The 25,860-nt window shown below is 41.4% G+C and overlaps 1 protein-coding gene across 1 annotated transcript; it reads right to left on the minus strand.

Moving 5' to 3' along the window:
• Positions 1 to 2,125: 2,125 nt before the first annotated feature.
• LOC131289832 (autophagy protein 5) lies at positions 2,126 to 25,860 on the minus strand. The gene is made up of 6 exons (XM_058319166.1): positions 25,631 to 25,860; positions 25,463 to 25,562; positions 25,168 to 25,398; positions 25,002 to 25,099; positions 22,393 to 22,498; positions 2,126 to 2,360 (listed from the first exon to the last, which is right to left on the minus strand). Exons 1-6 carry the CDS (start codon positions 25,778 to 25,780, stop codon positions 2,242 to 2,244), a joined length of 804 nt encoding a protein of 267 aa, XP_058175149.1. The 5' UTR covers positions 25,781 to 25,860; the 3' UTR covers positions 2,126 to 2,241.

The raw sequence follows: 25,860 nt of genomic DNA on the forward strand, positions 1-25,860 counted from the left end.
TTTTTGTAAACACTGTAAACATTCTGTGATAATTCTATATTTAAGGTAGAAGTAAAATGATGTATTTATAAAAATTTAATTGTATATTTTATTCGATTTGTTTTTTGGTTCAAAACAAATGATGAAAACTGCAATAAGAGAGACTTAATCCATGCCGGATTTCAATTTTCAGCTTTCCGTGAACAAGCACAGAGTTTTATAAGAAACAAGAATTCAGTTAACAGAAATATAAAATAATTAAAATAAGAAATAGCTTGCCACCGAACATGAGCATAATGTTTACAATGTTAAACAAGAGCAAACTTCAATTAATGCATAGTACTAAGTGGGATTTTTCGATGCGGAATTTTATTCTATTATTTTTTAATCGTGCTTGAGTAAAAAAACGATAAGATTACCCGATTAGTATTGGTCAATTACTAAATTAGCTGTATGAAATACTGTTCTTTGAACACGATTTATTTACGAACATGTTTTATCAGCTTGGTTTCATGTTAAAACGAACTTATTTTACTATAAATGATAGAGAAGCGTTCCTTCGAATTATGAGAGTTGTTATTTGAACCCTTTTTTCACTAGGAGATTCAGAAAACCATTGAACTTTTGTTAACAATTTTGATCTTGTGTCTTCCTTTTGTCAAAAACAAATAAACCATTTAAGTAAATCTTTAACCAACTGTTGCATTAAAAAAATCGATGGCCAAACATTTTCTGGCATTTTATTTCAAAAAAATATTTTACAACCAACTAGACTCACATTGAAGCCAACAATTTAAATCTGTTCTGCTTTGTCACAAGGTAACTCTACTGAAGGACGGCGCTGAACAATGAAATAAAACCCATTTATAATGTCTAGTTCATAAAATTAATTAGTTATTTAAGGTCTTAGTGTTAAGGTTAAAAAAATAATCCAACCAAAAACAGAGAGTATTCAAATAATATTCGAAAGCATTAATATTACATGTTGGAATTGAAAATAGCTCGTTGACTAGAAAACGTCACAAGTAAAAAATAATTAATATAAAATGACTGGCCAGAATTGTTTTTTTTTTTTCTATTTGAATAAGGGTCATCAACACTTGGGAAGTATATTTCAACTCGATAAACTTTCGAAGCGTGTGCCCCAAGCCAAGAAGTTCGGAAGCTGCTAAAATTCTCACCAACTTGCAAAACATTCCGGCAAACTGCTCATCAGTGGCCTCCCCGGGTGGTCTCCATTCGGGAGTTGTTTGACTTTGAGCTTTTTTTCTTGCACATTTAATCCACTCATTCTCGCGCATGTGTGCGCTATTTACAAGAAATGTTTATTGCGGCACTTCCTTTGCATAATTCGGTCGGGAGTTCAGACCACCGCCAGTGGACGGTCAATTTCGGTTTGAAGTTGGCCCACGAAGCTGCATGCAGTGTTTGGGTTAACCGATGATGGCGGGAGTAAAAACGCATCCGAATAAAGTAAAGGTAACTAGCCACGTACGCACATATTGTACCTTTGTTTTTTTTATTATGACAACATTAATGGTGCTTCACTTGCCCGTGTCGCTGGATGAACAGAGTTATGGCGCGAAGAAGAGAAACGATAATCGTATAATTAGACATAAATGTCAAGCAAGCAAAGCAGGCGGTGGCGGCGGCGGCGGCGGCAACGGAGGCAACGGCGAGCATTCACGACCATGAATCATGCGGCATGGACGCGAGAAAGGGCGAGGGAATGAGAAAAGGGGGACCGCTCCTTTTGCTGCAAGCCTTATCTGTCCCCATCGTGCCCGGTTCATCATCGGTGTGGTGTGTCTGTATGTACGTGGTGTTTCTTCTTCTCTTCTCGTGTTTGTCACCGGGAAGGAACGACGTACCCCGCGGTGGCGCTGCGAGATGATAGAGCTCATTTAGGCTGGCCAGAGCGTCGAGTTTGGATAGGCTGGTCGGTTCCACCGTGTCTGCGGTCGACTTTGGGTACGCTCGCAGCATCCGTGAACGGCGCGCGTGGGAATGAATATGACGCCAATGCGTCCAAATGAACCGTGTGTGCTGTACGCGATCGTCGATCGACTCAGCCGGACGATCGTGGTTCATTTCGCGAGTCGATCGAGGGCACGATGGAGTACAGAGCGAGAGAGAGAGAGAGAGAGAGAGAGAGAGAGAGTGAATGACAGATGAGGGGGGACCCGAGGGGATGGCATGAGATGGGAAAGAACGATGGTGATGGTGATCTTGCTTGGCTTGACTTGACCTCGCGCCCAAGCCCTAGGCCGTGGTGTAGGCCAGACAGAGATGCAGGAAATTGTCCGGATAGCTGAGGTGCTCCGAGAGCCACTGGAGTGGAGTCGTTTCGGGAACGGTGACGCCATGGGTCCGTGCTTCTACTGCAGATAGGAACGAGGAAGAAAAGAAAGAGACGAAGACAGAATGAATGTCAGTTTTTTTTTCTTCTATCTATAACATCAAATAAGGCAAAACATCATCCCCACAAGAGCCTCCGCCTCACATCCCCTTTATCATTTCCTTCTCGACAGAACGCTATCTCTTCCAATTAGGATCTCGATGGAGACGATGGAACGACTCTTAGGAACATTGTGCCCGGAATGGAAGTGGAGCGGAAAAAAGGGTACAGAAAAACACATAAAAACTAAAATCAAACGATCAAAATATGATCCGAATATGGAGCCATAACCGGTTTAAGACAATGTACTGTGGAAAATTTTTCCATTCCTCCTGGATGGGTAAACATGTTTTCGACCCTGTGCCGGATACCAACGGTCGCTACAAGCATTCCTTTCTGGGACCAAAAAGAAAAAAAAATAAAAAGCAACAGCTCACGCTCTTCTTGAGAGCGTCCCATGTTCACGAAGTTGCTCATAATCGTTATCAACCGCAGAAAAATCAAGCAGTTTTGGTTTGTTTACAATGTCTCTCATCAAGTGAAGATTAATATTTTGGTTCAATTTGCCTGAGTTATATAAGCGATCCGCGGTCGGTTTGAGATAATTATTTAACGATACCAATACCATCTTGGGTTTTGTTATTGGGGATCGAACCCCTTTGGATACCGTATTGAATACTGTAATACCGAAAAAAAACGATGAATAAAAGAAATAATTTTTGAAAATTGTTAACAACGATTCTAAATCAATAAGATGAAATAATTAAAATTGAAGTAACAAAATAATAAAAAAATGAAATACGATCACATTTATCATTTGTTTTGACACCATTGCCGGTCTATAAAAAGAAGACAACAGTTGGATGGATACACTCATCTTTGATGGAAACCATGAGATGTTGGAAATGGATTCATCTAAGAATAAAAGAATATTGATTGTATAGCAGAAGCTTGAGAACAGAATGTTGAATAGAGAAAACAGGAACAGAAACTGCATGTGTCAATATCATGTTAGTCACATTCAAGTTTTAATAATATATACTTCGAACATGAGCAAAAAGAAATAAATATAAATATAACATACTTCTGATCCTTCTTTGTTAAGAAGTAAATAAAGAGAGAGTAAATGGTACGATAGGCATCCTTCCAGGCACCTTCAGTACCAATCTATTTTCAGTACCTTTTCGAAGTACAATAATTGTTGATAAAATTTGTTTAGAAAATTTATTAAATCGACCGTATCAAGGGAGTAATGTTTGTTATTACTACAGGATTTATATTTAATTTTTTATTTGTTTTTGTCGTAACAACATTGTATAACTCATGAAAGCTGGCTATCAAATATGATATGATCAACAAGTTTAGTAATTTGGTGAAAACACAAAAATCAAACCGACAAAACTGTTTAAATGCAGGCTGAAACAAGATTCAAATATGTTTATCCTTGCGATAATCAAAGAATTACTTCGAAAGAAAGAAAATCCAAACCTCCTCTTGAACGAAAGCAGTACAACGGCATCGGCAAGAGTCCTGGGTGCCCTTTGTTCCATTATTCCGTCCCTCGTCTTAACGATAATCGCCATCAACCATCAACACCACCCAGCGTTACGATAAAGATTATGGTTTCGGAAGAAATACGCCATCTCGGGCCCATCTTGGGCGCATCTTGAAGTCAAACCGGAGCCAAACAACCCCAAGATGGGTTCCGAGAAGTTCTTAATTAGTTATTTGGTTTATTAAATAGTTCTCGGCCCGGGTATGGGCATCTCCTTGCCGACCAGGGAGCCCCCGGAGGGGATACGCACTTTCTGTCGCCCCTCAGTCTCCGGTCGGCGGGTTTTGCTTTGGTGCCTTTTGAAATTGGATTTTGAAACATTCCGGGGTTGTTTTTTTTCTCCTCTCTTCGCCTTTATGTGGCGTTACGTGGTAAAACCCTGGAAGAGGCTAGAACTAACAGGCTCCATGCGTCGCTCTCTCGTACACTATTTACATTCTCTTTTTACCATCGACGAAGCCTTGGAACGCCAGCATCTCGCTTCTTCTTCTTCTTCTGCTGGACATAAACGGTTCAAGAAAAGTCATCCTCCGTGGTTTGATGTTTGTCAAGAGTTTGAGAAATTCTGAGTATGTGACGCCGGGTGTGAATGAGGGACACCAAACCGGTCTCCAATTCTAGTTCTATCTGAGGATCGAGACTATCGAGAAAAAAACTACATCGAGAGGGATTAGGAATTCAGTAAAAAAAAATACAATCGAAACGACGATCGAGCCTCCCTCCCATAGGGTGAGTCAGGAAACGAGGGTCTCTTAGGTGAAAAGATGGTTTGAATGTGATTTTACCACAAGCAAACGCAGTGCGCCAAGCTATTGGGGCAAGAAGCGAAGAAAGCGAGAGACCTTCAAAAAGATAGAAAAGAGATACGACGTACATGGAGACGTCGAGGAGCCGGTGTTGCCTACTGCGGACCTTTTTTTTCTACAGTTCTTCTGTGATCGAACGCATACGACGGTTGACTCGATGCTAGTGCCAAACTCAAGCCCATCCGTTTGCTTCCAGCGTATCCCCAGAACTTGTTAATTACGCGTCTAATCCTGTGCTCGAAGCCTTGCCACAACTCTCGGCTCAAGTTTAGGCGTGTTCAGCTGCATCCTCCAAACCAGAGCAAGAATAGAGGCACGGTTCGTTCTTGTGCCTACGTTTTTCTTTGATGGATCTTTATTCTCCACCCAACCGCCTTCGACGGACAATGAGAATCATTCAAAATAATCTGACATTTCCATCTCATCTCGATGCTCGATCGTTCCCCACACGCCTTTTGCATCATCGCGTACATCGCTTCACTCCTTGTGGCCCCTTTTTTTTTTTTTTGGCTGTGACGTTTCTGTGGCTCATTCTCAAAACCGCCGAATCCCGTTGCCAGCGATCCTGCCAGTCGGGGCGGCGTTTTGGGGCATTCTTGTTTGTTCCACTCCTTCCTTCGGTCCATCTACAGTTGCAAAGTGGCGCATATTATTTTTAGCTTCTCATCATCATCATCATCATCATCATCATCAGCATAGTCGTCTTTTACCACGCTGGTTTACTTTAATTTCCTCACCTCATCCATTTTTTTCTTTTCGCATCTCTGTTTTCTTCTTCGGAACCGATGCTTTTTACTCTTCTTCATATGCCCCATTCCCTTCGCAAGGCAACTTCTGAGTTATTTCTATTATTATTTTTTAATTCGTTAGAAGTTTTTCAAGGCTCTCCTTTGCCAGGGCCGGCTGTAGCAGCGGGTGCTGCCCTTTTTTTTCGGTGGAGCAGAAATTGAAAAATTCCATTCACCGATGGAATTTCCAGCCTTCGGGTTGCCGTTTTTTGTCGGAACGTTCGCGAAGAGGAATTCGGTGCCGCCGACAATTCCGAACTGGATCAGTTTGATCCTTCGGTTCGGGTTGTTTTTGGTTTATCACAGCCAAGAACCTACACAACCATCCGACGGATAAGGTAAGCAAAGAGTGAGGAAAAAGTAATTTAATAAAAACGGATAATTTAGAGCAGAGGGAATTTTAAAATTCAATGCTTGATGAGGTTTATGAATTTGGTTATAATATTGCAATTTACAGTTGAAGAATTGTTAAATAGTTGAAGTTAAATAAGTTGAATAGGTGTTGAAAGCAGCAAAACAGGTCCTGCGTGCAGAATACTGCCTGCTTGTGACAGTTTGCGTTTGAATGGAAGAACAATTCTGTTTTGTGGCAGACGAAATACTATGGACATGATAGAATTGATCCAGCCGTTCTGCTATTTTCTACTTCTAATTTGAGGTTTGAAAAATAGGACACTACGTGAACGCCGCTGCAGGAATAACATAAGCGTTTCGATTAAACCAACGCTATCTGAGATGTTGAGCAAGGATTTAGTACCTTAACTCAATGCTTTCTAAAGCCAAGACCAGCCGAGACACCACCATCTGCTTTTATCATCACCAACGTTTGAGCCCAGAATGCCTTTATCGTTCGGGTGCTAATGTGCTGACGCCATTACAGTGCGAATTGAGTAATCGTAATTGATCCATAAATTTGGTTGAGTTTGGTTTGCCCGAAAAATTATTGCTTTTCAAGGATACCAAACTACAAACGTCAAGCAGAGTTTTAATCCAACAAAGTTGTAAAATACGCTGTTGGATATACTGCGTCAGATATGGAAGAGTCAGAATAAAGAATTAAGCTCGATTACGATACGTCTATTGAACAGTTTGTTGCCCTGTCTTTCGACGATTTTGCTTTAAAATGACAGACTAAGGTATTTGGTAATTTATGCAATAATAATGTTGGTATAGTTCAACAAAGATATGCAGAACGTTATGATAAGGGATTGGAAAAAAACAAATTCCAATCAAAGAATTCGAAACTTTGCACACCACCAAGCGTCTCTGTCCTCTATAATTTGTTTTCAACTATTAAAAATCAAACCATTCACGGAAAACCTCTCAGTTGTGCGTTGAACAAAACCCTGAAAATAACTTAAGGAATTCACCATTCATCTCTTCGACTGTCACAGAATGTGATGGAAATTTCTACAAAAAGATATCGTTCACGTTCAAGTTAAAAAGAGGAAACAAAACGAAACCATTCACAGCTGAAGCAGTCAGTCCGGAGCCAACGCAGGAGGAGACTCCGACGCTTCCGGGGGTGGGTGTGTGCTGGGATGTGTGTCGAAGATAATTGTTTTCCTCCTTAAATTATCTTTCCCGCCAAAGTACGTCATTCCGAGACCAATGACCACTCGAGTAGCACAGTTTTCTGGGAAAACCACAATACCCCGGGGCGTTTCACCAGTCCCCCCACCCTCGTTACTCTTTTCCCACCCAGGGTGGTAATGACCCGTGGTCACTGAGGGCGTTTAAAAATAAAAATAACATCGCTCTTCTCGGTCGCCCCGCGAAGGTGGAAGAAATATCGTCAACACCCGAACCCAGTGTAACGCCGGTGGTCACCTGAAGCCACATTGTCTACCGCGACCTGGGAGTAGTCGACCGGTAGAACCGTTTTGCCAGCCATCGTGACAGATGGCACGTCCCATCGGTCGGACGGATGGAACGTCTCCAACGCGTTGTAGCCAATGCGTTCCAAAGGGATACAAAAACAACACCAACCGGATACAAGGACAATCGTAGGTCGGCTTCCTGTTGGCCTAGGCCGTGATGATAGTTTCGTCGTGTCCCAACAGGACAAGGAGGCTCGTCCACCCATCCGCAAAGTCGATGAGCCTGAGGAAATCGTTGCATCGAAAGCGGTGGAGCTCATGATCGATCCATTCTCGTGACTGCTGCCTTGGCTTCCGAACGAGAATGTGGCGAGATGCGACGAGCCGGCCGGAGTAACCGACCGCTGCAGTGTACACACACTTCTGCCACTTGACGTACGTCAAATCGTTGACCGGTTTTGTCGAAAGACGGTGGCGATAGATGTTTGTCGCGCGGGAGATGATCTATTTTCAAAAAACGCGGCGTCTTCTTTCATCCCCACCTCTTATCTCACTTTCTTCATCTCCCCCCCACAGGGTGGTGGAATTCACTACAGGCCTCAATTTGTCTGCAATGTGCCATCCCGAACCTGTCGCAAAAGTTTGGCTCCCTCGGCTTCGTTGTCCTTTTCATAGTTTTTGTGTTTTCTTTTCTTATCTTTTTGCAAACCCTTGGGCTTCGGTTGGGTGGGTGGGTGTGTCTTCTCGTCCGTGCCCGTCACCACTCCCTTCCTTCGTTAGCCATTGCACATGCTCGACAAAAGTAGCAACGAAAAAAAAAACAAAACCCTAAAGGATATTTTTGGTGCCGAGATTGAGTCACCGTTTCACTGGCACACCGTCGGGGGGCTTGGAGAGGAGAGAAGACGGCGTGAGGCGAAAAGGAATTTCAGCGACACAAGCACATCAGCGCACATCAAGATGTCACACGCTGCCGCTGGTGCGCAAACGAATTCCTTTCCGATTGCAATAACAGTTGCCAAAATAAAGTGAACGTTCTCAATGTTTCCCGCTTACAACTGGTACAGCTAAGTTTTCACTACTAAGATTTTCCGCTTGTATTTTTTCTCTATCCACTCACTTCCTCCCATCCCCCCCACCCATCTGCTTATGTCGGCTTTTCTCACGGTATTTCAATCGTATCGGTTACCCTAACAGAAGTTGCATGATGCAAGCGCACTGCAACATGTCATCTGACGAAAAAATACAAGCAGAAAACCCATAGTTCGGCCCTTGTTGATAGGCAATTTGAAAAGTCTTAGGAATAGTGTGGTTGGGAGAAGTGAGTTTTGAACAGGTAAATCTAAAATATAGACGCTTATTGTTCGACACGACATTAACACGTTTTCCTCATTCAAATAAAATTGCAATTGATACATTTCTTTTTAATCGGACGTAGTTACCATTTATTGAACCATATTTTGTCAGTAACAACTTCAAAATGTAAAGAAATGATTAAATTATAAAGTAAATGATCACGTTAGTGCAGGATTCTCACAAAAATCAATGGAAGAATTATTTTACATGATTATCACAAAGCAAAGGGGGAAAATGGTATGACAATGCAGAAAAACTACCTCAACCTAAACATTTCCATTGCCAACAAACATTTTTAATTGAAACAGTGTGTTGCTTTTTGTTGCTAGTTTTTGCCACAATGTTGGTCACTTTGAAAATGTGTCCTTTAAAATGTGAACATTGATAGATTGATTGATTTATTTTGATTTGTTCGCAACTTGAAAGATCGGTTCAGCGGATTTACGTACTTGTCATGCACAGGAAGAGGATAATTAATAGAATTGCACATGTTTTGATCCTCAAAACCGAAAACAACATCATTTTCTGTTATTAGTTACAGGATTTAGTTGTCACGTGAAAACGTAGCTTCGTTGCAGGTATTCGAACTAGAATCGCTGAAATATTCATTATAATTATCTTAAATATTAACAAAATAATGTGATAGTGTGTACAAACCATCCTTTTTTAAGAAAATATTATTTCACATTTTTTGACAGTGATGTTTGACTTCATTTTTGTGACCAAATTTAACAACTCTATTTAAAACACCGCGACAGCCGAGCGGTAGTTTAAAATCGGCCCATGAGCGCCGAGGCTCACCACCTCGACGGCGTGGGTTCGAATCCCAACCGAGACCGGACCCTCCCCTGTACGAGAGGATTGACTATCCACGTACAACAGGGAAACAAGTCTCGTAAGCCCTTAACGGGCAGGCATGACCAAGAGGTCGTTACGCCAAGAAGAAGAAGATTTAAAACACCAACCAAAAAAAGGAAACAAACATGGGTCAAAGTAAATTGGATAAAATAAGATCGTATAATTACATCCTTATTTTTAATAAGAAAATTCGAGTGCAAACCGAATGAATCAAAACTCTATGGTTGCCGACCCAAAACGTCATAATTGTTTGCGGCCCATGTGGAAATGTTTGGCTGTGCCTCACATGTTGCATGTTCTAGCAAACTATCAACCAAGAGGTAAGCATCTCCCAAGGCGCCTGCGCATAGCGCACATCGATCCTTGCAAGGATGTCTCTCGCTCTTGGGCTGCCGGCATGTGGTTGAAAACGAAACAACCGTCCGACGATCGACCGGATTTGCACTTAGTGGCCTATTTAGCGCCCTCCCTACCTTCCCCACTCTGACAGCTATTTTTTACCTCCGCGAAAAGCATTATCGGTTGCCAAGAAGATTGTTGAACGCCTTTTCTTCCACACCCTCTCGAGGGTAAAACAAAATCAAATAAAATAAAAACCCATCGTAACCACAGCCGATGCGAACGAGCCGCCAGTACAGTGATGAACAATCGGAAATTGTTTATGCGTTACACCAAGAAAAATATATGAAGAGCAACGGGTGATGTCTGTAGCAATTGCTAATATTCAATTTCAATTTTCCAATAAACACTGATCAACGAAACTTTGATGTCAAAATCATCGACATAATTAAAAAGTAGTCTTCCTTTCACGTAAAAACGTCGTAGTGGTATGCATTGCATTGTAGGGCGTTTTTGACCTGACTTTGCCTGCTCGAATGTTTTCTTCAGTGTTGGGTTTTTTTTTGTTTTCTCAACTTTCGTTGACGTTTTGGTGTACGTCAAAGCGGCAAAGAACAAAGTAAGATCACCCTGCGATGGGGATTGTCAGAGAAAAGGCCTTTCTTCCTCCCGTTGTTTCTTCTCCTTCTTTGTTGTTGCGGTGGGTTCCGAATGGTGCCAAAGCTTACCATCAAAGGTATGCAAAGCAAAAAGAAGGTAAAAAGTGTCGCAGAGTGTAGATCCACTTCCAATCGATCCGCTTGCATTCGCGAACCGCTAAGTGCCCGGTGATGATTGACGATCGAGCGCCGGTGTTTCGTTTATTTTCACAATTTGCGCCAAATTGCGCCATCGGCCGTCGCTGCACCCGATGCCACGCGTACACCGCCCGTCTCCATGCCGGCTCTGCCCTACCCGTTTCCTTGTTTTCAGCTTCCACCACCTAAACGAGGGCCGACGTGTTCAACGGCACGCAATCCGCGCGGAGGCGCTTTCTTCGGCCGCCAAAGACGAAACCGACCGACCGTTGGTGCGGCGTTAGGTTTGCGTTTTTTTTTCCTTGTTTTTGTTTCACGCCGTACGACGTTCTGGCTTCTCCTAGGCGACACGATGGCTAATCTCTTCCTAGTTCGCAAAACCTCGGTGCGGTCGGCTTCGAGCTTGGGCCGATTAGGTCATTGTTTTATTTCGTACGCATGATGTCAGACCATCGAAATGCTGCGCTGTGGCCCACGGTGAGAGGGGGGAGGTTCAGGTTGGTGGCGCTGACGACACTGATTACCGGGCAAACGTACAAAACAACCCAACCAACCATCTTATAACCAGCGTCCTGCAACCGGCGACCTTTAGCGCACGATACCGGAATTGTTCGACACTGTCGGCGATAAGACGCATCCCGGCCTCACCCCACCCTAATGGCGCCAATGGCTTTTCTGATAAGGGCTGGTGGGTCGTGGTTGGCCATAAAGTCGGAACCGACAAAGCGCGCTCCAAAGTGCAGCGGGTATATGATAACGTCCCCCTCCACGTCCGCCGGCAGGTCGTTCCGGTCCTCTCCAGAGTTGCTGAGCAAAACAATGCTGCAACTACCGGACAGCGTTACGCGGAATCTATTGCTTATCACTTGTTGGTTGAAGGTGCTCACATGTTTTAACGTGTCTGGGATCCACTCGTGTAAGCGATTTCGAGAAACGAGATTGCAATCTCGTGGTGGAACGGTACGCGCTGAGCATTTACGTCATGCTAATGATGTAATTGATCGATCGATCAAGCCCGAACTAATTTCCAATTACAATTCAAAACACGAAGCAACCCACAAAAAAAAATGGTGACACTGTAAATAATTCCAAATCAAAAATAAGCATTAGAAGAAAATATTACAAAAAGGTTGCTTGCTTAAAATCTTGTGTAGGGTTCAAATACTTAAACAACGTATTGCTTCCTCCTTTCACTGCTACTGAGTCAGATGGTGTTTATCAATGTTGTCTTCTGTTACTGAAACATACAATAAAAACGGAGGTTATTTTTAACCGTTGATGTGATCATATGTTGCTACGTACGGTTGTTTCTTGTTTGTAACGCATTTGATGTGGCCGCTTCGTTTTGAAACAAGAAAAGTGTGCGTCGATCGATAAGAACGGAAAGTAAAAAGTAGCAACGTGGATGATACTTGAGATCATCACAACACTTTGCCGGCACGGAAAAACACACACACACACACTAGAGCTCCTTCACTGACGTGAGGCTGGTTATCAGCGCTAAGGTGGTTTCAATTAAAGCACATGAGATAATCTACCGTGCGCAATGATTGATAAGGCCCCGGGAGGAAGATGACGTTATCGTGAGGCGGGCAGGCTTGCGGCCGAGCGGCGGTTTCGGTTCGATGATAAAAGGAATCGTTACTAGATTACCCCCGCTGAATCACGTGATAATGTTTAGCAAGTGCGCGAGCAGCGACGACCAAACACTTGCCCGGTGACGCTTATGTAAGGCTTGTAGTGCACAACTGTTGCCGTTTTGTTAACACCAGCCGAAAGAGCTGCAGTATTTTACCGCCTCTAAATTATTCTCACAGAATCGCGAAAATTTGCTTTGATCTTTGTACAGCGTGCACGAAATGGGGCAGTAAAACGAATTATTTACGGCGTTTCACGGTTATTGTCACGGAAAGTATCTCTTGGTGAATCTCGGACGAACCGCAAAAAAACATGTGTAATGCGATCGAGTGCTTACGTGCAAACAAATAATTCCTGCAGAGCCTTAATTATTGTAGGAATATTCGTTCCTCGGACACAAATTGAAATAACTTTGTATTTTGCCCTGTTTGCTTCAAATCATTGGCACAGAACTTGAACTCGTGGTTATGATAAAAATGTATCATGATTATGTTAGAATTTAAATAGTGACATTATTTTTAACATCTACTTCGCTTTTTCAAATCTATTCCTCATTTTGGAAACGTAAAATAAGGCCTGAATTTTTGTTTCATAAATTGTGTTTGGGTTCTGTTCTGGACTATTTGCGAAAAATAAAAATTTTAAAAATTTAATCGTATGCTAATGACCGCACTTTTGATCTGTCATCTCCGATTTGACTCAGCACAGACTTGTCGTAAACGGTTTTCGACACTTTTGAACGGTTTTACAGGTTTTTTGAAAACTTTCGATGTTTGCCGCAGCTTTAACATGTTTTCTCAAGTGTGCCTTCGTTAGCGCCCAAAATATCTCAATTGGTCTGGTCTTGGTCGACTCATCGTCGAGCTGATGAATGATGATTGGCGGCACAGCAGCTTGTCGTACAGCTTCCGGGCCCGATGTTTAATGCATGCAGCCTAATTTGCACTCCGTTACGATTTCTTTTGGATTTTGTACGATTTTAAATTCAATCTTGCCTTGTCTCATTGGACGTTACTTTTTGACGTACCCATTTGTTGAGCCACATCGCGAATGGAACTTTCCTATTTTTGCTTGAATGCTTTTGCTCTTTCCCGGTTCAACTGTTGGTCGATAGGACCAGATTTTTGATCACTTTTCGTCGTATCCTCGAAGCTGGACTCCTCCCGAAACTTTTGGATGGCGGTTCGTACGGCTCCGATACTCACACCTAGCGATTTCGCTAATTGCCTTAGCGAAATGTTAGGAGTCAAACACCATTTGTGCATAACGCTTTTTCGCTTTTTGATGGAAATGCCACGCATTTTAACAGAAACGGTTGAAAAAAATAATTTCGATGCACTATCTAGTAGGTTTGAATGTGAACAATCAAACACCCGAAGAATGAACTGTTTGGCGTCATCCGTTTTCCAGAAACGTAATTTAGAAATCGTGCTTATACTTTCGGGGACATCCTTTATGCATAACAATTCGAAATATACTAATTTGAGATTAAATTCATATAACTTTTTACGACCTTGTGTTGTGTGGGCTTTGCCAAATCCCAAACAAAATTTTTATACTGATCCATCCAGACTCAATCCAGATAACTCGATCCAATATTTGAAGTAGATAATAAAGTTTTGATTACTCGCTAGTAAACAACCAAGTGTTAAATTGACTACGAATTATTTACAAGGAAAATATCTTAATAATCATAGTACAAGGTAACGACCGATAAATGAATGCCAATTCGAAATATTAACGGTTGCGATAAACACTTGGTTATGTTACCATGATACTACGTATAAAAGAGATATGCAGAACGTTTCAAAGTCTCGGGTTTAGGTTTGAAAAATGAATGCCTGCCTAGAATGCGACCAGAACGGTACCTTTTCCCAAGCACCGTATAATTACAGGCAACGCTTAGAGCCAATCCTTTTCTTTCAAATGGCATTAATTTCTTATACACAACAGAAAAATTCTTGCCCCCCACACGGCGTTTTCTCAAGACGCTTCTTCGGGCACTCCTTGAAACCGTTCGCCCGATTTTCGACAAAAGAAATCTTCGGCTCGGTGAAAAAGCTACAATGCACATGTGCATACCGATTTGTGCATTGTTGGCAATAACAATAATTTATGCAAATTTTTCTGCTCGTGAAAGATTCTCCTAAGCACCTACCGGCACCGTGTGCACCGGCATTCCGGGGCTGCCAGGCCGAGCCTGACCGTGAGAGTGAAGCAAGCTCATGAATGGCAGGTAGGAAACCTGCACATACACACCTTGCAGCGCCGTGGACTTCTTCGGATTGGGTGAGAAGTCGGACCGGGACGGCCTGCGAGGCGATTTGCATTTTTTATGTGTCTTATCCTTCCACGCAGGTTCATCTCATTTATGAAAGACGTCTTATAGGCTCGCAACGTGTGGGCAGGTTGGAAAAAAAAGATTGCTATACGAGAGGGCGAGCTAAGGTTCCGTTTCGCCCTAAAACCCAACGGTATGCCATGCCGGGACGAGATGCGCCAAACACCTACAGCACTACGCAGTGCTGCACAGCTTAAATTGCAGGGTAATAAAAACCACCAGCCGCCCAACTAATGTTTGACCATTTTTCGGCCCTTTTTTTCTGTTAGTCGGAAGATGAAACTCTGTCGAACGAACTCCGTAAGGACCAAAGAAATGCACCGACTACATCCTTGCAGCGTACAGCATACATACAGATCTTTCGAAAGATGAAGAATACCTCCCGTAGGATGCGCCGGTGTTCCTTTTTTCCCCCATTCCAGCTTGGTGCACCGTTCCGCTTTGGCGTTATTTATTCATTTACGACGGTAATAAAATATTCACACCTCTCTGAATAAACAACCAGGCCAGCATCTGCGGGGCGCACGGGTATCTCCGGGTAGATGTCGGACAGGCAAAAGAGATTTAGCTTTCTGCCGACTCCACTCTAACTGTTCGAAGGACGAAAAGCCGAAGACACGAAATAAAATCCAAGACCATGCCACACGAAAGGCACATCCAACCAAAGCACCCATCTGGAGATCCTCTGGAGACGCACCAGCTTCTCCGAAAGAGCAGGATCTGCGGGCTCTTTTGTTTTACCCCTGGTCCAAGAAAAAGGATCCGATCGGGCCTCTGTTTGCTAAAATGGTTCTCCCGTCCGGCGGTACCTGCTCCTAAGAAAACAGTGCACGGCTAAGAAAATATTTAACCTCTAACACCTCGATCGGACCCGTTGGGAGGCGAAGGTTGCCTGGTTTGCATACACCGGCACATAGCGGCAGGTTCGATGATTAAATGCAGAAACACAACAATCGTCAAGGTGTCAACGCCAAACAAGTGCCAGCCCGCACCTCCAGATGGTGACCGAGGAGAGCCGGGCCTGGGAGAGGGCTGTAAATGTTCAACAGCTGCACTTTTCGTCATGGGAAAATTGATTTATTGTACCCACTTCCATGAAGTACTGGCAAGAATTGCGATCATGAGCTTCGGTAGATACCTTAGCATTAAAATGTATGTACAGAAAACAATTACTATGCCTGTGACACTTATTATTTAATCTGTTTTTTTCTGGATATCAATGTATTGTCCCAATGATTAACCACATATTGTGTAATGTAGTATAAGATTTTGAGCACAGAATAAAATTTAAGAAAAAGGTTGCGAGTTAAATCAAAGGAATAGGTTATGTTATTATTGTAAGAATGTTATATTTATAGTGTTTCATTATTCTTTTATCAACATGAGAACAGACACGTAGAAAACGAATAATCAAATTTGGGTTGAAAAACCATTGACTTTCATGTGTTATAGAAAATATGTTCATCTCATATAAAATAATTTGTCTAAACTAACTTGTATGTCTTAAATTCAATTAATGCCAACTGAATCGATAAATTATATATACTGTATGTTTGCAATTAACCTTTCCACATTACCAACAAAATGTCTGTAAGATATATTATTTTTTCTATTTTTTTTGTGTTTTTAGCATCGTATTACGTGACCGAGACTAACACCTGCGATATAAGCTAGGTTAAAGTAAACCACTTCGCTACCGTTTATGCGTGCCATGTATTTCTAGCGAACAGCATAGGTGGATTACATTATTTATTTTACGTACAAATACAAATAAATATGGAAAATGCTAATTCCCGCAGCATTGCACCACCGATTTCAATGGCAATGCAGTTGACTGAGTTTCTTTGCGGTTATACCAGCAAAACTCAGTCTCAATCTACGCAAATTAGATTTACAGACCGTTAAAAATACAACTCTTTCGTTTGGGGATGAAGATTTTTTAAAAATGAACGATACAAATGTGTCGGAATGCTCGATTTTCTTCTATCATGATTTATGGCTCGCGGTTAAGCAAAAATAGATGCTGAAGGTCTTGTTACAGTGTTTCGAATCAGATGATTGAACACTTCAAACACTTGGGTGGAATGTTTGCAAGATCAGTAAAGCACACCTAGCGTGATATAAGACTATTTGAATCGATAAATCCCTTTAGATAACAACGAATAACTTTGTCACGCTAAACAATATGGAAAGCGATAAGAAAATTATTGTTTGGCTAGGAAAGAAACAATCTGAAACTCAAGAACGACGAGGGGTTTAATTAAAGGCTTTTTTCATTCGATTACCACAGTGGATATATTTTTTTCGTATGTGACGAATGACGAACTTACGTTGTCATAATTTTGTCCCATAGCCGACACCACAACGAGCTGGTAAAAATGCGACGAATACAGCTGAACGGAAACATTCTTCGTTTGCATGATCTTTCCTCCCCTTTCCGGCCGAAGGTTCATTAATTACCAACTGCTGTGCCGGGAGTGGAAATGTTTTGCACAAACGAACATTGGCCGTTAATAACTGAGGTGATGTGTGGCGATTCGCGCAACTATTCGCTAGGAAGTGGACGGTTGGCGACATTGGCTATTTTCGCGAGCTGGCGTGGAATACCGAGCACCGCACGTAACCGGCACACTTGGCATCCGGGGAATGCAGCCCACAAACCGGACGATTCGTGGTGTTTGGCAAACGTGCGCACTACGAAATTTATGCGTTTGTTTGCCTATCGAAGAATGCCTGCCACCGAAAAATGTGTATTAATTGAATTCACACAGCGCTCGAACGGAAACCTATTGTGCTTCATCCATCTTCATTCTTCGTTGGTCGACTGTCAACGGTCGGAATGTCTTCCGCCGTGCGAGCTAGGGATGGCTGGGACAGGGGACTCAATTCGCCCATCGGCGGTGGAAGGAATCGCGTCCCAGAGCACCACACCGGAATGTATCGGTAGCAGTTGCAGCATATTGCGTTGTTTGCTCGCATAAATCAGCCCCGGTATGAACGGTAGCTCACGTCATCTATCCATCGACAAATGTACGTACATACGGACCGAATGCATGTGCCATCCGACCGGCGACCGGCTAATTGATAGATGACGCTTTCGAGTCACCCTTGTTGCGCGGTGTATTGCACCAACTACCGAACCGGCCGGACGATCGGTACGCGCCGTATCTTATCGGTCCGGCTGCGCACAGGGTGTCTCAAATGGATCGCTGCTCGGTCCGACAGCAGCGCAGGAGCAAATTAATAAACAAACAAACAATCTCCCACCCCGCGAGCCAAAGAAGAAAAGAAACCGTCCCCACCCCAGACGATGGGGGGCCGCTCGATTTCGGAGGGCAGTGGCTTACTGCCGATTGGGTTGGGTTTGTTTTTGCACCACCCCTAAGCGCTTCCCCTTCTCGAATTCGAAGTAAAAATCGTAGAAAAAACAACCGAAATTCGCTGGCGTAGTGCGGAATTGATGCCATCTCGTTTGTGCAATCGACCCGAAGAGTAAACAAAGCCACGATCGCGACGGACCACGATGAACCAACCAAACACCCGCCCGCCATTCGTGCATCCGATCCGAGCTAGGGATGCGGGACGAAACGGCGAAGCACGCGACCTGGCCGTTTTATCGGGGTTTGGGGGAGCTAGGTTAGGGGCCGGGAGGGTGCGGCACACCTGACACTTGTGACAGGTGACGACCGATGATAGTCCCGTGGACCTGAAATGTCACACATCGTACTCCTTGGTGCGGGCTGGCAGGAGGGAGATGGATGGGGGATATCCGTGGACAAATTTTTCGCTAATTGATCGTACGTGAGCGTACTGGTAACGAAATTATATTCCTTCTGGCGGTGGACCCTCAAGGTGTATCATTTGCGATTGGTTGGCAGTAAAACCTACGGCAGGGAGCAGAGAAAAGAAAGGTTAACCGTGAAAGAGGAGGGCACATATCCATATACCACCGAACAAACGAACCGAACCGAAGCTTCCAAAAACCGGTGGCCCACGGAATGGCGATCCAAGCAGAGCCGCTTGCCTGCTCGTTTCTTGCCGAACGCGGTGGGTCCCACGGAATGGTAATGAAGTTGTTTTGATTGAACGATTCCGCGATCAATTATTTCGTTTGCTTTGATTGCTTATCGATTTCCACTGTTTACACAAGATCGGAAACAGTTGAATCATGTGATTCGATCAGCGGAAAAATGGCAAAATCGATCGGGGTGTTTGAGTGATGGCAGCCGTAGGTTGACAGGCTGACGAATCTCCAGCCATTTGGACCCGGGTTTTTGGGGGAAATCATCAGGAAGCGGTACGCCTTTTCCACCTGTTTACCCACACTCTTGACAGGGCGATACATTAGCCGGTATGCAAACAAAGCGGTTGGGAAATTTATTGCTCCACCTGCATTCATGTCCATTACATATTTAACCATGAAAAATCCACTGCTCATAGTGGGGGGTATATCAGCTAGACTCATTAATTAATAATAATTTGAAATGTCCAAATAACCAATATACATTAGAGTGGCCACTCCCGTGGTACACTTGAGGCACATTTAATCATTGGATATGCATTCGGTGTAGGTTATAAAGAGACACTGATAATATACTTCACTAGGTACCACATATTCAAAAGACACAGCTCTTTTCCTAGAATGATACTACACTAAGAAGAATGGTATACCTTAGAGTGCAATTGTGCTAAAATGGTACAAAAAATTAGAAAGAGCAACAATGTTTTATCAACAAATGTATGTGTTCCACAAAAACTAACTAGTAGTATTTCATATTTCTAAATGGAACGGATTATATAAAAATATTGGATGCGAATATGGGAGATCTCAGTAGACGGTGACACAGATAGAACCCATCTTAAAAGTTAACGAATTTATGTTAAAGTCCATTCAAAATGCCTAGTTGTACAAAATACTGCATCGAAATCATCTAGCAAATGTTGCAGACAGAACTGCTTTGGCTGAACTGAAATGGCTTACAATTTAAGCTAAAAAATGTAGCTAAGACATCTTTTAGCGTGCAGAAACTAATGCAAACAAATTAACGAACAGGTGAGCGGTAATGCCAATGATTTGTGTAGATCATAAATCTTTCGTTAAATTTTGGTTACCAACAAAACTTCCATCTAATTTTGTTTTTCATGTTTCATCATTGTATGCAAATCACTGGATCTACTCTAGGCATTAAGTAGAAACCAAAACTAACTTCAAATATTTTGAGTTTAAAGTAACATTAAAGGTTAGTACGCTCATTTGAGTAGCTTTAGTGAAAGATTAGATCTATTAGATCAGTGGCGAATCAGTGCGCGGATTGACCGGCTGCGGGGGCCCCGAGCATGCAAAGGGCTTGTTATCTGCAAGGTAAAGTTGGTAAGATTTAAACTTAAACAAATATACTATAGAATGAATCAATCTTCTTTAATAATCGAAAGGTAATAAATTGGAACGGCGTCACTCTTACAATTGTAGGATATTTTACTGTATCCGATAAAATGAATTGTTACAAAGCATCACGAAATAATAAAAGGATGGTCCGCTATATAATCAGAGTTGAAGAACAACAGATGGAAAATGTCTAATCAATTGGAAACAAATATGTATTTGCTTCAAAACTACAAGATTTTGGCACATATCAAGCATAAGACTAAAATAATGCATAGAAAAACTGAAACAGTTTCATCTATCAGATATTCAGCAATGCATTTTTCACATACCCTGTTACATGTTGCCATACATTGGAAAAAGCTACATTCAGCTACCATTCTACATAAAAATCGTTATTCCTTCACTAACGAGGTGTTTAAACGAATACTTTATGCGGGTCTTAATGGGGGAAGTAAAATTACCCGGTTGACAGAAATTTAATTTTTTGCTGCTATCATCTAGCTACAGCAAGAGTTCCAGCAATATGCCATGGAAAAACTTGCTTTAACTACATGACAGCTGTAAAAAATTTAAATTTTTGTCAACCGGGTATATAATTTTTCTACTCTCTTAATTGAATAAGCATTGTTAGAAAAAATTGATAAAATCAAACTTTGAGGATTCCGCCAGAAAACTTAATGATTGTAGGATTATATATACTGTAATAGCTAGCATAGATTTTGTTGAAAAGCATATAAACAAGACAAAAGTTGATAATATTTTAAGGTATTGCGTAGGGGGCCTGTTCATTTTACCGCTTAGGACCCCGAAGAATGTAAATCCGCCACTATATAATATTTACAGGTATTGATATTAGGACACGAATGGTAGTTTTGTGAGATGTCACACGATCACATGTCACAAACGTTCTTCAAGCGTGAACTTTTCACCTAAGCAGATGCATTGGAATCGACCTAATTGGCTATAAACATTCGTATATCTATTGCTTGGACATGCGACGGGCACTACGACACTACAGCAGGACTGCAATGAGGCAGAAAAGGAAGCTCTATGTTTTGCGAACGCCGAGCGTGTAGTTAAGCAATCGGCTTGTGAACCAATCGCGAAATTTCGGTGATCGCCAAATAATTTGCATACACCACAGACGCCGTAACCCAACAAATCGGATCGCTTTGATTCGTCCGCGTTGGTTGGTGCGATTTCGCGATCGCGCATTCGTCTACGAAATCCTCCACTCGATGTCTGATTTCCTGCAACTTGCCACGAAACAACAGACAGATTGGTTGCTAATCGTATGTGTCGCCGATCTGCTACATTGAGCTCAAACGAAGCGAAGAGGTGGACCGAAATCAAAATATTGAAATTAAAAAAGAAAAACATAACTTACACAGTGGAGATATAATCGGCGCTCGTTAGTAATATTAATGAGTGGCGAGTCAAAGCCCCAGCTCGGCCCCGGGCAATCGTGTTCCGCCCCGGTCCTCGATATGGACCGAGGGTGAAAAATTGAACATCATTTAGCTTTCCGGCCGGGAGTGATTGAAATTCGTAAATAAACTATCAAATTCAGTAACCAAGGATCGCTTTTTTCGGACAAATGAGTAGCGGATGCTTCGGTCACGAAGTGACACCATGTGACAAGTGTGAGAAAATATCCCACTCGTTTGCATTCCGCTTCGCACTTCCCGGGAACAGATGCGTACAAAGTTCGATGAAGGATGCGCTAAATTTTGCGTCTCCTAACTGTCTCTGGGATATGTGTTCCCTCCAGGGTCCAAGCAAAAGGTCCCAGTCGGAGATGCATAAGCAGCGCTAGACAGAATTTGTTTGACCCTCGTACGAAGCTTGTGACATGCTTTCAAACAAATTAGCAATGAACCGGATCCTCTACCTGTTACTGATGTTTGGGTAGCCCTGGGCACAAGGACAATCGTATCTGAATGCTACGTAAGTTGCTCTCGATCGTTAGCTGCTGGTTGGCGGTAATTTTGCCTTTTTTATTGCCTCTACAATGTGTTGCGATCTGGACTGAAGGCAGACAGACTTGTACGGTGCAAGCACAATAGCACCCTTGGTACAATCCTCAGGCTATGGAAATGCGGAAAGATCGCCAGCTTCACGATCCCTTCGACACTAGGGGCCACTGTATTTGATGCCCGGTTGAATAAGGACATCGAGTCACAATGATGAAGAAAGGAAGGATAATGTAAAGCGCATTGTTAGTGCGCATTTCATGGTTGGATGCATAAAGCATGCAATCACGCAGGAGCAGATACAAGAGAAAAGCGATGTCTGAGAAGGAAAAAGGTAACGAAAGCGAACAAGACCTACCTGCTTTCTTAACAGGTGTTGAAAAATCGTCCAATAAATCCTGTAACGTACGCTTTTGGCCGTTCGTTGTGCTAGGTGCGACTAGTTTTTGCTGGTATGTTCCATCCTACCGGCGAGAGGAAATAAGTGGCATTATAGAACATAAAGTGCTTGCAATAAAATTGTTCTACGAATACTTATTTTTTAAGCAGTGTTACTAACGGTATGAATAATTTCAAAATATCTAAAATCGTTGTTACTTTGCACGTGAACTGTTCTTTGATAACAATCTATATAAGACATACAATTTATCAATGGGAAGTTTGGGTAGTGGTGAAGCGTTCATTTTTTTTATTTAGTAGTTTTATGTATAAATAACGAATAAAGCTAGTAGCTTATCTTCAATATTTTATTGGCAATTAACTTTAACGGGTTTCTTTTCTGATTGTATTATAATTTGATTCATGTATACTGCCCATACTCGCATACCAGTCCCATTTGACTTTTCATCACTTTTGAGTTAGCCCCATGACTAATGTTTATTTTCATTATATATTTTCAAAAAAATATCTCAAAGTTGCCATTTAGTGGATGCAAATGTGAAAAAATACCAAATTGACTGCATCCCACATTAAAAGTACCCACATAACAGTCCCATATATGATTTCTTTTGAGAAATTAAAGAAAAGTCATAGTTATTGAAACTTGAACAATTTTGTAATGTAAAGTATTTTAAATAATCAACAAATGGTTGTAATTCGAATGTTTTTAACGAATTAGACACCGTTAAAGTGCAAATATCCGTATGAAATGAAAACCCGAACATCGATGACGTGCAAGGTAAACAAAGTGTGCTTTAGGATGGGACTGATATGCGAGTACTTTCCCATATGGTTTATTTTCACCATTTTAGAATTAAAAACATTTATTTAACATGAAATGCCGTTCTCACCGAAATGTGTATGTTACAATACAAAAGATGTGATTAACAAATCATAGATTTTGTATCACTAATAACAGCAAAACGTAATCTTATGTAAAAAATGTCAATCGCTATTTTCTCAATATGATGATTTTTGAAATATGATTCTCAATATGATGAAATTATCATCAATTTTCTCAATATGATGAAATGGCACTCATATGCGAGTATAGGCAGTAGTATAGGCATAGTTCCATACAACTCACAAAACATCCAAAAATTTTCATACATTCTATTGCTTTTACTTGTTATGACTTATTGTGATAAGTATCAGATAAAAACTAATAAGTATGAAATGCAACGATGAGAGAGCAATCGGTTGGCCACCGTCATTGTATGTTGCGCCCGGGTTTTGAAACCTGAAGGATATAGGAATGAACAGTTTGTTTGTAGCATGTCTAACATCATTTAGTCACCCTTTATCTTCGAAAAAATATCGCTAAAACTTATTAGTGGTACAGTACACCCCGCACAGCATCGTTAAACTTCGGTACCGAATCGATAATTTGTGCAGCTGTGTACATCATATCATATCATTATATCAAGTGTATCTTTAAACATCATTAGAAATTTGTCGGACTGAAGGTTTTAGTTTTTCATGCATAATCTGCTTATATAAAAATCGAAATAAACCGGTGTAAAAACTAACAATTCGCTAAAGAAGTTCAAAAATTAACTAACGATGCCTAAGGGTTTTCCTGTGCGCTAATCAGGTTTGACAATTTGTTTTCAAAGCTTAAAGGTACATTCAACATGATTAATATTTATACAAAACCAAACCCAAACAAAACTGATCGTTTCGACACATTTACGGATTGAATAACATGTTTCACACTTGCTAAAACCTTTTTTTTTGTAGATAGCATAAGAACCTTCTAGAGCTGTAAAATTTATTTAAATACGCAAAATCGCAAAAATTATGTTTTATTATTTGTTCAAAGTTACTTATAAATTTGTCACGCACTTGAAGTTTAATAAAAAAAAACCAATGAAAATTAGAATCGAAGATATTACAGATAAAAATGACTGACATAGGAAAAGGGATTTTTTTTTAAATTTGACACATTTAAAAAATATAAAACCGTCCACATTGGAAATCACCCACCTTTATGTAAGGAAAGTAAAAACCTACTATAAAAACTAAAAACTATAACTAGCAAGTTTGCCGGCAGTTTGTGCTGAGCTCACTTAAAGCTCAAACATTCTTTTCATTCTAGGCGTGTAGTTGTTTTCTATTGAATTATGATAACACTCGCCACTAGTATTCGTCCCACCATTTGAGAGGAAGTTTGAGGTTGTGTATTAGCTTTGAACAAAAGTCGTCTGTTTGTGATTTTGTTTGAATTGTACGTTTTCTACATCAATTACGATAAATATATAAACGATGAATTGTTGTCGCCAAGGAGGAATGGTTTTGAGATTATTTCGCTACATCTGAATTCGAAATTGGAAGGGTTGAAAAACAAAACATTTTTTAAAGTCCGGTTTTATGTTTTTAGTTCCACTGAAGTAATAGTTAGTTGCTTAATGAATTCCCCAAACAATTGCAAATGAAAATATAGTTTGTGCGTTAAGCGTTCCACAAACATAATTTAGGATTATCATTTGAAAGTAAACGTAATCTTACTTATATAAGCGAAATGCTTACCTCGGCATAACATCGTACTGGAATGTGTTTGAATCCATCCTGGTCTGGAATGGGTTCCATTAATCGCCTGTTCACTGCCCAGAACTGGTCAAACTTATCTAAAACATATATTGTACAGTTAGAAAGAGCACTCAACAATATAATGTCGATAAGGTTATTTTCCTACCATTAACTAATCCTAGCCACAACTGATTGTGATCTTTCTTTTGCATTGCGGAAACCACTTGACCACGGTGTTTGAGAACGTCGGCTTCCTTAAGACTAGACATGAAGTGAGCTTCGACAACTTCTCTGCTGAGACATGGAATAAGAATATCTTCAGGAAATTTGGAAAAGTGCACCGTAACGTCCCATGGCAGCGATCCGTCGGTGCCAACGAGTAAATCATACAAAACACCTGTAATGAAATCGACTTATTTGACAATCTTTATCATCTATTGACGTAAAATGTTTACACCCACCTATGGGATAATGCCATTTTAGGGGAGTGCCATTGCTGTCCATCCACATTTCACCATCTTGCAGTTCGTTCGATACGAATCGAAGAAAATGCTTCCTCACCTAGCGAAGATAATAAATAGCGAAAGTTCGGTATGTTATCAACATAAACAACCTTTCCGTTCACTTACTTTATCGGTGACGAGGGGAAAATAGCTCAGTCGGGGAATAAGCAGAAAAAACTCTTCCGGTTCCACATCGGTTTCGTCTGCTGATAACTTAAAATGTACGGGTATTTTTCCCTCCCAAATTTCTCGCAAAATCTCACGATCGTTCGCCATGCTGATGAACAACTAAAGATGATGCTGATTGCTTTAATTCATGTAAAATTTTATGGAGACAGCAAGAAATTTATAATCAC

This window comes from Anopheles ziemanni, chromosome 3 (assembly GCF_943734765.1).
Source record: "Anopheles ziemanni chromosome 3, idAnoZiCoDA_A2_x.2, whole genome shotgun sequence".
NCBI lineage: Eukaryota > Metazoa > Arthropoda > Insecta > Diptera > Culicidae > Anopheles > Anopheles ziemanni.